Source organism: Lactuca serriola, chromosome 3 (assembly GCF_051521515.1).
Source record: "Lactuca serriola cultivar US96UC23 chromosome 3, Lser_US96UC23_V15, whole genome shotgun sequence".
Lineage (NCBI taxonomy): Eukaryota > Viridiplantae > Streptophyta > Magnoliopsida > Asterales > Asteraceae > Lactuca > Lactuca serriola.
In genome coordinates this window covers 211501630-211518346 of record NC_136410.1, presented here as the reverse complement: position 1 = coordinate 211518346, position 16717 = coordinate 211501630, and the positions used below count along the sequence as shown (strand labels likewise).

Here is a 16717-nt window from a genome sequence, read left to right as displayed (position 1 = left end):
TTTGAGGTTAGTTCGCTAGATTCATTATTACTTAAAAGTAAATCTCCATTATCTAAGTTGCGAGTTCTATAACCATACAATAAACTAGATATGGCACATAACGGGGCCAATATCGTTTTATGACTTTGTCACCCGTAGACCTGTCGGTCCCACTGTAGCTAGCAGCAAGGTGCGGGATAGTCAGTCCCGTATAGATCTATACACAGAAGTCACGTTCTCCCTCCAGGAGATTCTAGTTACAGGGGTAGTCCTACACTCTCGTACCCGTGGAGTGTTACCAAGGACGTGTCTCCAATCTTAAGAATAACGAATTTACAAGTAATAATATGGAAAATCTTGTTTTATGAATGGCATGAAATCCCTTGTAAAGTATAAAATATAACATTTTATGATAAGATTTACAAGTTCCTCTATTTTAGTTTTGAAAACTAAATCAACAGTTATTTTCATAGTCAGTTGGTGAAACGGTTTCCTATATTAAAAGCATGTTGAACATGTAAACATTTCATACGAAATAAAAGGTTTTGAGTACAAGTACCATTGTACTTTTTCTTGTATTCCCCCCTTGAAAACATGAAAAACACGAAAATGTTTAGGGGTATGAACTCACCAGACGAGGATGTGTCGGGTAGGACTCTAGGTGTCAATTTAAGGCTTGAACACACGCGAGGGTCCTATGTAACAAGAAGTGATACATAATTGTATCTAATTAGACATTGAACCACTAACTAAGTAAGATAATAAACTCCTATGCGCGAAAACATATTATCTCAAGTGTTGGAAGTGATACGGGTTGCATCTAAGGAGTGTAGGGCCTTAATAAGGAGTTTACTCCTCAAGTGTAAACCCTTAGGGGTGTTTACGGCCCAAAGACCATATCCCCCATGAGTTTACGGTCGTAAAATCATGGGTGGGGTGTTTTTGGGTGTTCAATGATCTTATATTGCACAAGGGAAGGTTCTACGGTTGAATCAAAGGCTTAGGAAGTGATCGGGACTTGAAATGACCTTGGAAATGGGGTTTACGGTTCTTGAAGGACCCTTGGTGAGTTTACTGCCGTAAACACATGGGTTTACGGCCGTAAACTTATGTGTGGCTCATTTTTGAATGATTTGGTGCATCACATGAAGGGATACAAGGTTCTAGGCACTTATGCAAGCTTTTGGAGGTGTTTAAGGGCATTTCAACACCTTAAAAAGGTGTTTACGGTTCATGAATGTTCATGGACCGTAAACTCATGTTTACTCCCATAAAGACATGATTTTGGGGTTCTAAGTTCATTCATGCAAGTTCCTAAGTCATAGCTAAGCATTAGAAGTGGTTTGAAAGGGTTTTGGGGCTTCAAAAACCCCTTATGGGAGTTTACGGTTTTGGGAGGTGTTCCCCAACCGTAAACACAAGTTTTTGGGGCTTTTGAATGATTCAATCACGAATTTGCATGCATACCAAGCTAAACAACAAGCTAGGAAGGATTACTTACGATTTTGGAGCTTGAATGGGGCGTTTCTTGACCAAAACCGACTTGTAGAGAGAGAGAGTAGAGAGAGAAAGTTATAAGGAGGTGTGAAAAGGCTCAAATGAAGGCCACTCAACCCTTATATAGGGTTTGAGTTTGTGGCCAGGTGGGGATCCACCCAAAACCGACGTTAAACGGAGTTTATGGTTGTACCCGATTAAATGGTCGTAACCCGACTTGGTCGTAACTAAAAACTTTTCAAGGGATATCGAAGGTGTTTCACGTGTTCTTATTTCGTTCCGACACTTAAGAAATCATAATAAAAATCTTAATTGATTTGCCTAACTCAAAAGTTAACGGAAAATTTCAATAAAAATAAATTTTATTAATGGAAATGGGTTACAGTGACGGAATAATTTTCGGGTTGTCACATTTGACATACACAAACTCGCCCATATATATATATATATATATATATATATATATATATATATATATATATATATATATATATATATATATATATATATATATATATTACTCTTAAATTCATCTATGTCTCGTAACAGACTTCAACCTTTAACTTCAAAAAAAGAGAACAACACCTGATACCGCTAGGCTAGAAGCCTTTTGATTCACCCCAATCAACTTAAACAATTTCCAAAACCACATAGGTTAGCCATTCTTTGTTTAATGTGGAGATTCGAAAATGCGATGAAAGAGGGGACACTATTATCTTTATTTTGTTTATTTTATAATTAATTCTAGTCTTCCGTAGTCGTGGAGCTCATCATATATTATATATTGTATATGTATATGTGCACACATTTAATAATTAGGTTTTCAATGTTGACCTTTGATAAGTTGGTAGAGTTGAATGTTTTACCCTCTTAGTCTTCACATTCTATAGACATATACAGACATATATTCATTCACGCATACATACAAATAACTCGTAAAAACTAAGTTATAAGACAACATTCTTGGTGTTGAATATCTAATAATTTTGGCGTTTGATTTGTGCATTTTGTATATTATATGTGCCAATGGGTGAAGGAATACAAAATAGATTTTGGGAATAGATATTCACAGCAGCACCATGTTAGGAACAGATTATTGTTATTCTACAGACGCAAAACCATAGTTTTTTTTTCTCTTTCAGAAGGAAAAGCAGAGGCAGATTATAGATTGGAGGTAATGAAACTGCATATTTGTGTTTTGTATATATTTACATTAATCTCCATTGTTGTATTGTTTGATTGGGTGATTATCTATGGGATTTAGTTTAAGTTTTATGATAAACATCTAACATTTTTGGAGATATGAAATTTTTAGGATGTGCTTAGAGTTTAATGATGTAAACGCTATTAGTACAGTGCTTCAATAAACATGGAATGGGGTAACTGGTTGAATAGTTAAAGTAGAGTTGTTCAATAAATTAACAAGGGTAACTTGTAGAATAATTATAAGCACCAATGCCATTTTCTGTGTTGTATAATTGTGTAATTTTTTGATGAATACTTAACATTCGCATGACATCCAATAATTAAGTCTATGTGTTTTATGTTTGTAGGTGTCATCTCCAATTGCAAGGTAGATAATGTCTGCCTCACAGCTCCTACGAATCCTTCAAACCCTTCCAGCTGGCGCTGATAATGAAATCTGGTAACATTAACCTTTTTTTACTATTAGATTGTAGTGTATATGCACATTTCTAATTCTGGCGTGATTTGAATTCAACAGTGCTATCGATACAGATGAACCGGAGGCAAACACAATTAGGATCTCTAGGTGTACAAATCCCTTTTTATGTGACGAAGAAAACAAAAACTCCAACTTCTGGAACAACCCAGAACTCGAAAGTTCAACTTTTGAGAACGATTTTACTAATAATCAAGAACATAAGACCACTGGATTTTACAATATTGATAAAAACGCAGTAGAATGCGAGTTACCGGAGTTGATGGTATGTTATCAAGAGAGTGATTTTCAAGTTAAGGATATCTGCATTGATGAAGGTATACCTCATGAAGAAACTATTGCGTGCGACTCCCTTTCTGTCAGTGAAGATGGTGATGACATGATTGAAGCCAGTCTTGATCCCGAATTTTTTAACCATCAATGGTTGAGACCTTCATATATTACAGATTGTCAAGAAAAAATGAATTTAAGTACAAATTTAGAGCATGATGTCTCCACAGAGTCCTCCAATATTTCTGCAGATGATGTCGATCACCAAACTCTTCAGGTGTGTATTTTACGTACTAGATATTACATTCAAGTTTAGTTAGGTGGAAAAGACTTGGATGGGAAAACTGCAAATTTTATGACATTGACATTTATGGAAGTACACCTGAGTAGGAAATGAAAAAAAATATAGTATGTGAATTTGTCCCATCGGAAAGTACAACACTACTGATCTCTGGTATGTATAAAAGAGTCCTTATCATAAAAAATAACCATAAAAAAGCTTGCAATTTCCCATCTATTCGTTTCTCTTATAACCAACATAGTTTTAAAGAATATTTTTAATCATTTAAATTACAGGAATCTGAAGCTGGAAAAGTATTGAACGATAGCGAGATGGAAGGAAGTGTTGCTTTTCATTTTGACACCAACAAACCAGCAGCATATAATAGTGAGCACTATGGGGGAATGAATTCTGAGACGATGTATGCACTTCCTTTAGAGACGCCAAGTACTGCTGTCAACCATAACCACCGTGATGTGGCAGTCGTAGTTGCCAATCATGAAACACGATACGCTGGAGAGTCGAGTTTCTCCATGGCAGGTGTAATTACAGAACTTATCTCCTGCTCCAGACCTATAACATTTTCAAGTGGCATCTCCATATCTAATCGATCAGATAGCAGTGCAACAAGCACCAGATCCTTCGCCTTCCCCACGTAATACTACTTAACTAGAACTCCATTAGCAAGCCATGAGTACGTTGCTATGCATTTTAGCAACGGATATTGTGCATTGCAAAAACATATATATACCACTTTCTTTTTTCTTTATTATTTACAGGGTTTGTAGCTTACAGTACTTGATTGTGGTGCAGACTGGAGGCCGAATATAGTAGCAGCCCAGTAAGAATGGGAAAAGCAGAGAGAAGAAGATTGCGGAAACAGAAAGGATGGGGACAGGGTATCATCTGCTGTAAATTCTAAATTAAGGCGCACAGATTCAATAAATTTTTAAATTTATCTTCGTTTTGATTTTCGTTTCTTCTTGTGGATATGTACAACCATTTTAAATGCGTACTGGTTTGTCAACTTTTGACGGGCTACTTTTAACGTTTCTAATTCTACACTAAACCACTAGTAACTTATTGCGTAAACTATGCATTCTATGGGTATTCGTAATTAAATCGAGTCAGCCGTATTGTATATCCTATAGGTTTTTCTCATTGTTTAAAGTTTTATTAAAACTGAATAAAATATATCTAAGTTTAATAATTAACTAGCCAAGAATCCCTGCTTTGCGTGGTTACATACACCAAAGAAATGCCTAAAATGGGGCCATTCTGATCAGTGACTTTAGTTCTTCAACTCGATGGACTGTGTTTAATCGCCATAAATTCGGTTCTGATTGTCCTTTTGCATTATCTTCTTTGGTTACAATCGCAGCCTTGTCTAGGAATCTGAAATGAATAATCATAAAATAATCATTTACTTACATTCAAATGAATCGAGTTATTGAGTTTGTCCACAAAATTTGGAGTTTCACTTTTGTAGTCACACTTTGACTCAAAAAGTCAAAATGCCATTTCTTTCTTGAAACTTTAGAAAAGAGAAAAATGTAGGAGCAACATGTGAGACATGCTTATCAATGGGCTAACAAAAGAGATCCTTACATAAGGTTTTGTGTTAATCCATATTATATCCCTAACATTGTTCATAAAGGTTTTGTGTTAATCCATATTATATCCCTAACATTGTTCATAAAGACTTGATAATCAACAGATAGAATTGTGATTACAAAAACATAAAGTTGCATAATACCCATCGATCTAATTAAATGAAATTAAAATTGAATATTAAAAATATAAACTATGGAAAATATATATGATTTTCTTGCTCTTGATGGCAGAGAGGAACAACTAAAGAAAAAAAATCTTGTAGGACCTGAATAAGAAGAAATATTAATTTAAGATATATAATATACATTCATTATAAACTATGGTGGAACGAACCATTCCAATGCTTTTCTAAATCCATTATGCAGAAAACTAACTAAATTTACTTGTATGTCCCATCTTCTGAACGTGTACACCAGCAACATAGCCGCATCTGTTGTCCGACAAACTCAAGTGCGAATTCCATTCACCTTAACAAAAGTTCATTTTATGTCTTTTTTCCATCAATTTAAGCAAATCTGCACAAATTAGAGAAATAAGCATACACTCAAAGTCATAGTCATATGTCCAGATACTCACTAAAGCCCAAGAAACCAAAATCCCATATAGCATTCCAAAGAAATAAAAAAACATCAAAACTTATGTGCATATTGCATCCTCAAATCAAACAGAAAGACAAAGAAACAAAGAAGCAACAATGGGTAATTGCTCTTATGATTAACATTATCATCATTGATCTCTTCTAATTAGAATACTCTAAAACAATGTAAACAACAAAATTTAAGGAGTAAATGACATCAACAGATTGTAGATATGACAATATTACCCTCGTGGTCTTGTGGGTTAATAAAACCATATTCTTATTCCTAAATGTGTGGAAAAATTAGAGAATTACCAGCTTTATAAGGTGGCCTAAATTTGGAAGGATTGTGGTCTTCTAACAGAAGAGAAAAACAAAACAAAATAAAAGCATATGAAAAATAAATTAGGTGATACCACACAAAAATGAATCCAAAATTAATTATTTAATAGAAACTCTACCTTTGACAAATAAAATATCTAAGAAATTGTTGATGATTTTTAAGTGTACCAGTTCCTCTTCCATCGTACAAAATAATTACATAAAAAACTGGATAACCTTTGACTGTAGTGCCAAAACACATTTATCAGAAGACAAATCAAAGAAGATTGAACATACCATGGATTTTTTTGTTTTCTATATTAAAACATAATTCACCAATTGAGCCTGTAAAAGCATTTTAAGCAAACAATATCACTAACAATAACAAAGAATCTATGTTTAGTTGAGAAAGAGTATAACAAATACTTTCACAAACAATTGATACTGAATATAGGTTTTGATTAATCCTAATTAACTGTTAACTTCTTATAAAATTTAAAAAAAAAAAAAAAAAAAACATGGATGTACAGTTCTCCACAAGTATATCAATCTTTATTGCTTGGTTTCTTCTTTACACTCGTTCTGTGTTGTTATCACAAAAAAATCCCAACAAAGACCTTTTGCAAACTTACACATAAAATCCCATTTTTTTAAAATTATCTTTATTTCAAATAGAAACGGATTTGTTAGCAATTGTTGAGGTAAAAACAACAGTTCGACCTCTATCAAGTGTACACCGTTTCTGCCAAGTAACCAAAAAGGAAAATTTTAAAAACCTGGTTGTAGCATTTCATCGAGTACTATGAGTGCATTGTGAAACTTGTTATCAAATATCAACGTAAGCGGGCATGTATAATTGAATCTTATTGTTGGGATATGACAGAGGCAAGTAAAGTGGCCCAGATTAATGTCTCCGCACAAGAACGCCACAATCACAAAATCGTTTTTTGGTCTACATTTTAAGAGAAACAACGCAGAGTATGTTAAAGGGTGTTTTTTTTTTTACCTGAGTAAGAAAAGTGGAAGACATAACTGAAATTTCAGATATGCAATGAAGTCATTCGTCACTGGGCCGACCATACCATCACCGTCAACATATGTTTGTATCGAAAAACCGAAGATGTAGAATGCCTTTAAGTTCTAGTCGGTGGATTAAAGAGAAACCAAACAAAGGAAAAAAAAAAAGAAAACATTCCAAATCATAGAAAAGGAACATACCAAACAAACGGTGAAATCAGAAAAGATGAAAAGTCGAGATTCCGATCAGGCCTTTGTAGAAGACGGGAGCGGGGGAGCGACGGTAAACCCAAAAAGCTTTGATCAATTGATCACGGGCTGAAATGATTGACTGAAATTGGAAACCTATGATATTTGGAAGAAAATGATTCTATTTCTACGACACCGACGACTCCGAGGAGGTGGTGTTTGTTTTAAATGTCTTTTGCTATTTTTCGAAAAGAAGACTTTATACAAAAAAGTCTTAATACAAAAAGATCGTTTGTTTTTTAATTAGAATGAACTAAAACTTAAGAGATCTTGTAAAAAAAGGAGATTAATTAATCATATTTTTTTTTCATATTAAAATACGAATAATTCACGTTGGTTTTTAATAAATTGAAAAACCTATCCATTTAATAATATTTACGAACAATTTAATAGATTTATAGTATTTTGTAAGAAAATATTAGAAAATATAAAAAAGCAACGTAAAAATACACATTAGATTTTTTCTTAATAAGAATTGTATACTTACACGTTGCCACCCGATTTACATTAATTTTCATTATTCAAAAACAAAACCAATCTTTGAAATTAATGTTGAAACAACCAAAGCTCAAATGCTAAAAACTCAGCATCTCATACATTACTAATATATTAAAATTTATATTTGACTTAAACTTTGCCAATATTTGACTCAAACTTTGCCAATAAAAAATTCATACAATTTCAAACATATAATATTTTTTAAAACATTAGATAAACTATATATATTTCGACTCAAACCGGAAGGCCGTTTACTTATTAAAGTTGATATTTTTAAAAACATAAAGGATTGTTTTGATGATTGTCTTACAATATTAAAACTAAATTCACAAAACTAACATATTTTTATGAAATCATTCATTCTACACGCATTAACTGGTCAGCAATTTGATCTCGTAGATGAACCATATATTCCCGGTCTCTTGCACTTCCGTGTGGTTGTACCTCATCCACGTCATCCTCCTCCTCATCATCATCATCTTGTACATTGTTGCTTTGAAGTGATATATCGACTTGATTATATTGAGAAAAATACTCATCACTTAATCCCTCTTTTATTATATAATTATGAAGCGCAAAACATGTAATGACGATGTTTCTTTGTGTAACCAATGGAAACGGAGTCATTCTCTTCAATATAGGGAAACGTGCTTTCAAGAGACCAAAAGCACGTTCAATGACATTTCGAAGTTTTGCATGTGATTGATTAAATTTTTCTTTGTTCGTGTAACACCGTAAATTTCAAAATAAATTTTCACAATTTATAAAAACATTTACCATTAACTTTTCATAAAAACATCAAGTTTAAATCTCAATTCACATCATACAAAACCCCAAGATCACAAGTATAGCAAAATCCCCTGTGTGTGTACGGATCAAGCCGACGCCTTCCCACGGTCATCGCTAGTACCTGAAACAACAACACTAACACTGTAAGCACGAAGCTTAGTGAGTTCCCTAAAATACCACACATAAGGCACATATTAGCCACTCGAGGCTATAACTCTATGGGTCCGTGCACCCAGACTCTGTGAACCCTCAGGTTCTAACTCTAGGAACCTTCCGGTTCCAACTCTGTAAACATGCACAGCATAAATCACATAGAAATAATGCAGTACAACATATAGCATACATAACATACAAATACTCTGTCACATAACTCTTGTTACCTATTCAAGGTAAAGTATAGTGAGAAGACTCACCTCGCGTATCTCGGTATCTCACGAATCCTGGAAATCCCTCGTGCTCAATCCTCCGAGCTCTAATCCTCCTATAACATCACATGACTCTAATTAACACTTTTTATCTCTAAGGTTGACTATCCCTAAGAAGTCAACACAGGTCAACTCTGGTCAATGGTCAACGGTCAACTTTGACCGGACTCGGCGAGTGCACAAGGGCAACTCGGCGAGTCTAGACATTTTCACCAACTCTCTAGGATTCCCTTTTTACACGTCGAGTACTCTCCCTGACTCGACGAGTTCCACCTGGCAGAATCGCGGGGCCACCCCGACTCAACTCGCCGAGTTCCAAGAACAACTCGACGAGTCCCAGCTCGACTCAGTCCACTGACCACCCTTCTTAACTCGCCCTGACTCACTGAGTCAACCCATGACTCGACTGGACCACTCCCTGGCCGATCTAAGGGCAATCTTCAAGCTACTCGCCGAGTCTGCTCATCGGACTCGGCGAGTCCATACCATGCAAACACTCAAACTCGCTTCTAAGGTCAGATCTGTTCCATCAATTCATAGATCTGGCCTTCCTCGACTGTTTCACCACGTAAAGCCCCTATCTTGGTGTACATACAACCTCTATATGACCATATATGAAGAATTATCAACAAATACCACAAATCAAGGTCATAACCTCCATTGTTCTTTATAAAGCTTGATGAATGATGCTCTCTGGACCTCTATGGATCCAGATCCAAAGCCCCATCACTAGCAAGGGACTATTTGGCCATCCAATCAACCCAACAAAGGTCACAAGAAACCCTAAAACCCAACATACTTCACAAAATAGAAGATGAGCCGAAATCATACCTTTAGATCGAAGATCTAAGCTTCAAATCCACAGAATAGCAACCTCCTTTGCCTCCTCTTGGCTAGAACCTCCCTCTTCTTTGCTAAACAACACACAAAGGTCAAGAAATGCTTCCTTTATCTCTCAAATTGCTAAAGCACTCTAGGGTTTCTCTCTATGGACTGTTGGGTACAAATGACGGCCATAAGGCCCTTTAAATAGGTCCCAAACCCGAGAAATTAGGGTTTCATTAAACAGCGCGGACTCGCCGAGTCCAGACGAATCCCGCGTCCAGAATCACGACCCTACTCGGCGAGTCTGAGCTCCAACTCGCCGAGTCCCCTCTCAAAACACCAAAAATCAAAACAATAAAGGATACCTGGAAATCCGGGCTGTTACAGTTCGTTAATGCACGTCTTCGATGAAAATCTCCAAGCCAATACCGCACATTACGATAAGGAGCTATAAATCCTCGAGTGTGTGTATACGCGGCATCACAGAGGTAATACTTATCTGTAAATATAAGGAAATAATTAATTTTAAAAAAAGTAGAAATATTAAATTGAAAATGTAAACAAACCTGGTGGTGGAAATGGAAATGGTGCATCTCGATCTGTTAAAGCTTCAGATAATATTCTTGAATCATGTGCTATCCCTTCCCATCCAGCCACAACAAATGTAAAAATCATATTGAAGTCGCATATTGCCAATACATTTTGATAGCAGTCGCCTTTTCCCCTTCCTCTATACAAATGTTGTTTGTCGAGAGGGACAATAGCATGTACCAAAGTTCCATCAAGCGCACCAACCGCTCCTTTGAAAATCCTTCGTAACCTCCTATTATGTCTCGGGATGTTTGGATTTGGATTAAAGGAAGTTGGTACTATTATATCTTTTGCAAACACCATCATTTTATCCAATACTTCATAAAAATACTTATGAATCGTTTGTTTTGAGTGTTGAAATCTACGTTTGATGATTACATAACGTTGATTGTGACCAATCATCATCAAAAACATCGCCATTTTCTCTTCAACCGATATATGTTTACTATCCTTTAACCAACTTTTTACTCTAAAATGTGTGCAAAGCCAAACATAAGAATCACGTGACAAACGTAAGAGTTCAATGCATTGATTATTAGTTCCTTGTAATAACTCTAATGTGAATTGATGCCCAGAAGTTTTTGAGGTATTATCTCGCATTCTTTTCAAACCTCTTCTCCAAAAAAAGCGAAGATACAAATACATAACAATTAGGAGGCGCAACTTTTTACCGTAATCCATTGTGAACCTGTTAAACCATAAACACTTGTTAAACCCTAATATGCTAAATCAAAAAACATAAACATTTGTATCATATTCAAAGCATACATTTTGTTTAAAATAAGTATATAATCCCAATACTAGCAATATTTGTGTCAAATAAGTACACAATCATTCAAATGATAGCAAAAAAACATAATGTCAAACATAAGTTCAAGAAACACATAATTTTTCAAAATGAAAGAAAAAACATAAGTTCAAGAAACACATAATTGTTCAAAATGAAAGAAAAAACATAAGCATAAAAACTACTTAAACATCCCTAATGTGGTGCCAGTCATCTTTATCCACCCTTTTAAGACCCCAGGTATCAGTGGCAATGTCATCCATGCCTCTCTCATATTCATGGACATTCCAAAAAGGTGAAAGGCTACCAAAAATATAGGATCCATTGGGTCTAATTCAACTAGCTTCAACCTTTCATAACATTCTTCTACTGTTGGTCCTTCCTTGCTATTCACCATATGTTGCAGAGCTTTTTGCATATCAAGACTCAAATCATCAAGACTAACAGAGGTTTTAGAGGCTTTATCCATATCGGTCCTATCGGTCCTATCAGTAGAAGCATCACTAGTTTTAGCCCTTTTATCGGGCCTCTCAGTAGAAGCATTAGTGGTTTTACTCCTTTTATCAGGCCTCTCAGTAGAAGCATCATTGGTTTTACTCCTTTTATCAGGCCTCTCAGTAGAACCACCATGAGCTTTATCACTAGGAGCTCGAGCACTAGTGTCATTGGAAACGTCATCATCATCATCATCTTCTAGGCCATTAAAAGGGTTATCATCAATTAGAAGTCTTTGCACACGATGAGAAGAAGATGATGTATCTGCGGGTGCAGTTTGAGTAGAGGTCCATTTGATGCTACCGCTGGCACTACTTCCATCAAATAAAGATGCACAAAGGTTGGGATAAGGCAATGGGTGTGTCCTCAATGATCCTGCCTTTGGATGACCCTAAACCAATATTAATAGTAATTATAAGTATTTTGACATCGTTATTAAAATTGGACATAAACTAAAAAAATTAAATTATATAGACACACCTTCTTGAATTCTTCCCATTCTGTGTTCACTAAGGCAAATGAATTTGTTTGAGCATTGTATAAATTCCCTGACTTGTTTCTCAAATATTTCCACCCTACGTATTTAGCTTTTAGATTATCAAAAGCATTTTTCAATTGTTTTTATGAAGTATCCATGTCAAAATTTTCTTTTAGAGCTTTCCCTAACGTAACCCAAGACTCCTTGTGCATGCTACCTCCTTTTCTACCAATTCTGTTGACCTCATCGATACACGTATCTAATAAACATTTTACTTGCTCGTTCGACCATTGTAGTTTGTCTCCCATTTAGACAAGCTATATATAATAACTTTATAAATTAATTCCATGAAAGAATCGACTTAAAAAACTAAAAACTTAACGATTCATATCTATAGATTACAACATGTTAGACAAACAACGTAAAATAGAAACATTTGATTCAAGTGAATAAAAGCATTATACTAAAGAGTTTGAAACTAGAAGCATGTAGTTTGAAACTAGACAGTTTAAAGAGAAACTCTAAAGTTTGTGAGTTTTTCCTTCAATTTCAAAAAAATGCAAGTTTTCTCCCAATCACATTAAATTTTCAAAAAACATAAAGCTACCCTTTTGAGTTCTTGCAAATTACTTTTTCAATTATTGTTTATATCCTCTAGGAAGTGTTGCTATAAACAATGAATCCAAAAAAATATATATAACAAATTATTCAATGAAAGTAAAAACCATTTATGATGGTATAACCCGTTTCATCAAAATCAAAAAAGAATCAAACATAAATCATCAACTGAATTACAAAACAGACACTACATATTTTTGGACAACAATACCCCTAATGGCCAGATTCGGTGCCAAAAGGATTTCAAACAAGAAACATGAAAATTACTTATTCAAACAAGAAACAACTAATAATTTTCTGGTATAAGAGAAGTAAACAACATGAAATTTACATCTTAAGCAAAGCATAATCAATTAGATCAGGTAGAAAACAAAACAAAATCAAACAGATTAACAAGAAGTTATTTGAGAAATCAACAACAGGAAGTTATTTGACAAAATGGTTGATGGGTTTCACCAATAATGGAGTTTAAAGTAACAATACAAGTTGAGAGGGAGATAAGAAAAGAGAAACGAGAATGAGGAGTGACTAAACAGATTAAACTCAAGCATGTACAAAATTCCCAAGAAATAATGTTACAAATCTACACCCACTGTCAGAAAACAGAACCAAACACAGGAAAAATGAAGAGCTGAGTTACATCTTAAACTAAACAAAATCACAAGAGAGGAACAGATAAAGCTTAGATGAACAGGAATAGTTTGATTCTAGTACCAAACCGAACAAAATCAAAGAGATAAATAGATGGTATCTGAGAAATTAACAACACAGATGGTTTTTAATTGACAAAATCATAGATGGGATTTCACCATTAATGGAGCCTAAACTAAAAATACAAGCTGAAAGGGAGATAAGATAAACGAGAGAGGAGAACAAAAAGGGACAGAACGAACCTGATGAGTCGGCGGCGGCGATGACGAGTTGGAGCAACGAAGGACGAGCGAGGAGCGTCGTAGGCGGAGGGTGTTGGCCGGAGGTATGGATGGTGCGTAGAGATTGCCGGTGGGAGTAATTTCAAGTGAAAGGGGAAAATCGTATGGAGGCGATGAGAAAGCGATAAATGTATTCAGCAATTAGAAGAGGCGCTGTTAGGTCTTTCTGGAAAAGAGATGAAAAAGTCTTTTTAACTTCTTTTGTCTTCCAAAAATCAAACAATCTTTTTATTAAATATCTACCCGCCGGCAGATGTAATACCCTAAAAAGTCTTTTTGACAGAAAACAAACGAGCCCTGAGTTTGATTGAGGAGGAAGACAAAACAGTAGGTGGTGGGATGTACTTAGGGCTTGGATTCTCTTTTTACGACACCTATGACTCTGAGTTTGATTGAGGAGGAAGACGAAGTAGTAGGCGGTGGAATGTACATAGGGCTTCAAAAAACAATGGCTGAGTCGGAGAATAACTGAGAAAAAACCAACATATACGTAGCTCTGCACTTCAAACCACGTGCTACGTTAGAGCAGATCAGAGTCCACATATGTATATGTATTGTACAACATAAACTAATATATTTTATGTCTGGAAAAGTGATGTCTCGAAAAGTTTTTTGACTGTCTGATTGATTGGGCTAAATGATGAAAAACAATAATAATTCAATAAAAATTAAATTTTAAAAAAGTTATTTAAAAAAATTAATAATTCAATAAAGAAAGAAAGAGGCCGGGTTTGGTGTATAATTGTCTTTCCAGCCCATTTAGCCAGAAAGACATGATTTTGAGGTTTTCTGGGAAAGACATATCTTACCAGGAAAGACCCATTCTTTTGTACAAATCAAATAGTCTTTCCGGTCCATTCAGCCAGAAAGATCTGTTTGAACCTGGAAAGATGCATATCAAACAGGGTCTAACTGCCAGGCCGTCTACTATTTGGATAAAATCAAATTGTCGAATTGGATAATTTGGATCCGAGTATTTGGTTTGGATATTTGGATATTTGGATTGGTTTTTAGCGAAACCGAATTATTATTTTGGATTAGTTTTGATTTATAAAATAAAAACCGAATAGTCCAAAAAACTGAATTCTAATTTGTTATTTTGTTCTTTCTAATATATATCTTTAATAATTCATAAATTTACTAAATTATTCTTTTAGTATATTAAAATTTTCATCTATTATAACACTTTAATATGCACTGCTTATAAAAAAATTGTCTATAAAGTAGTACACTATAATATACTTTTCTTGATAATTATCTATAAGTTTTAATTCACAACTAATTAAACAATATTATTTTAGTTTATATTATAGAGTAAGTTAAGACTAAAGTTATATATTTGTTAAAATGTCTTGATTATTGAAAACCGAATTGTAAAAAACCGATCCAATCGAATTATAATTTGGTTGGATCGGATCGGATTTAATTTTAGTTTGATTATTTGGATCTATGTTTTGAAAATCGAAATTAATTTGGATTCACTTGATCGGATCAGATAAAAATAGATAAATAAGGAAAAACAAAATAGAAAAAAATTCAGCCAGGCCAATGATAGAAAAGTATTGTTCCATAAGGGACTTTAAAATTAATCTACACATAATTCGAATGGGAATATAATACGATGTATGAAAATGTTGAGCAAGCCTTTCATGAAAGCCTTCAAAGGTTTGATCAACATGTTTGTAATGGTATATTATTCACATAATTAAAACCAAAAGAAAGAAAGATTCCAATTTCTCCGCCGTGGAAACCAACTTCAGTAGAAGTCACCGAAAAAAATCCAAAAGAAGATATTATAGTTGATGAATTGTCCCAAAATGTATTCATGTTCACGAGCGAGGTCCATCGTATGTACAACCATTCAAAGATATCCAAATCGTGATGTTAGGATTTACGTTACTTGGAAGGCCAGTTGAAACAATATAGTGTCACACCCCCAAACCAAGGATGGCGGAAACGTCCGGGGGTGGTGGACTTCATGCATAGTATCACAACAACGAGTATAATAGTGCTTAAATTAAATACAACCAATCATAAATATAATCAGAAAAGAATTTCATGGTTTCAAGTGTTACATATTTCAATGGTTGATTACAACATGATATAAAACTAGTTGTTGAACGTTGTAGCGTACCATCCTAAAAAGCTTGTGATTTCCTGATTTCGTTGATTCCCTGAGAATACAAGTAGTTTTGAAAAAGTTTCAAGAGTTTGGAAACCGATCTTTATAATGAGTTGTGTGTTACCAAGAAAAATCCAATATTTTCCTTACAAGAGTGATGTGTAGTCTTAAATACCAAGACCGAAATGTACAAGTAATATCCATACCTATTGACATAAAAGGTGATTTTAAATCGACATAAAACCCTTTTTGATTTGAGAAAATCCCCGTAAACTTCATGTGTTGTTAACTCCCTATGTGAGTCGCTATAACCATACTATCACTAATGAACCTGCCACGACGTTTCTCAGGCGTCGAAAAAGATAATGACACTTGTCACCTCAAACCTGCCGGTCTAGCTGTTGCATGCAGCTCATGTGTGGGTTTGTCAGGCCCAATATAGATCTATACACAACTATCACGTTCTCCCTACAAGAGACTTTGGTTATAACTACCACGAATTTTAACCTGTACTCTAGGAGTACTAAGAAGAATGTCTCACAATTTACGTTAACAAGTTTACATGTAGTGTTCGTGAGTGTAAAACCTTTTTCCATGGTAATAGAACCTTCCGAAATGTGTTTGTTGTGTTAATGGAAACATGTTGATAATGTATATGAAACATAAACTATA

The 16717-nt window shown here is 34.7% G+C and overlaps 2 protein-coding genes and 1 long non-coding RNA gene across 5 annotated transcripts; 1 reads left to right on the top strand and 2 right to left on the bottom strand.

Moving 5' to 3' along the window:
- The first annotated feature begins 2366 nt into the window (after positions 1-2366).
- LOC145093570 (uncharacterized) lies at positions 2367-4799 on the top strand. Its single transcript, XM_079031716.1, has 5 exons — positions 2367-2650; positions 3030-3121; positions 3200-3704; positions 4004-4362; positions 4521-4799. The coding sequence occupies exons 2-5, from the start codon at positions 3057-3059 to the stop codon at positions 4627-4629; spliced, it is 1038 nt and encodes a 345-aa protein (XP_078887842.1). The 5' UTR covers positions 2367-2650; positions 3030-3056; the 3' UTR covers positions 4630-4799.
- Positions 4800-4824: 25 nt separating this feature from the next.
- Positions 4825-7645, bottom strand: LOC145093572 (uncharacterized). Of its 3 annotated transcripts, XR_013702942.1 has the most exons (4): positions 7226-7645; positions 6517-6564; positions 5655-5836; positions 4825-5102 (listed from the first exon to the last, which is right to left on the bottom strand). It is a non-coding gene; the product is annotated as an uncharacterized LOC145093572 (long non-coding RNA). The 3 variants fall into 3 exon arrangements; XR_013702940.1 differs by lacking the exon at positions 4825-5102 and having other exon boundaries at positions 5563-5836; XR_013702941.1 differs by lacking the exons at positions 4825-5102; positions 6517-6564 and having other exon boundaries at positions 5563-5836.
- A 695-nt stretch (positions 7646-8340) lies between these two features.
- LOC145096010 (uncharacterized) lies at positions 8341-11213 on the bottom strand. The gene is made up of 3 exons (XM_079033795.1): positions 10589-11213; positions 10388-10521; positions 8341-8613 (listed from the first exon to the last, which is right to left on the bottom strand). The coding sequence occupies exons 1-3, from the start codon at positions 11211-11213 to the stop codon at positions 8341-8343; spliced, it is 1032 nt and encodes a 343-aa protein (XP_078889921.1).
- Between the last annotated feature and the right edge of the window lie 5504 nt (positions 11214-16717).

Coding starts and splice junctions, on each gene's coding strand:
- LOC145096010 (XM_079033795.1), bottom strand. CDS start 11,213: ATGCGAGATAATACCTCAAAAACTTCTGGGCATCAATTCACATTAGAG. Junction 10,522..10,588: donor ATTTCCATTTCCACCACCAG/GTTTGTTTACAT, acceptor TTATATTTACAG/ATAAGTATTACCTCTGTGAT. Junction 8,614..10,387: donor GTAACAGCCCGGATTTCCAG/GTATCCTTTATT, acceptor CCTATATTGAAG/AGAATGACTCCGTTTCCATT.
- LOC145093570 (XM_079031716.1), top strand. CDS start 3,057: ATGTCTGCCTCACAGCTCCTACGAATCCTTCAAACCCTTCCAGCTGGC. Junction 3,122..3,199: donor GGCGCTGATAATGAAATCTG/GTAACATTAACC, acceptor TGAATTCAACAG/TGCTATCGATACAGATGAAC. Junction 3,705..4,003: donor TCGATCACCAAACTCTTCAG/GTGTGTATTTTA, acceptor TTTAAATTACAG/GAATCTGAAGCTGGAAAAGT.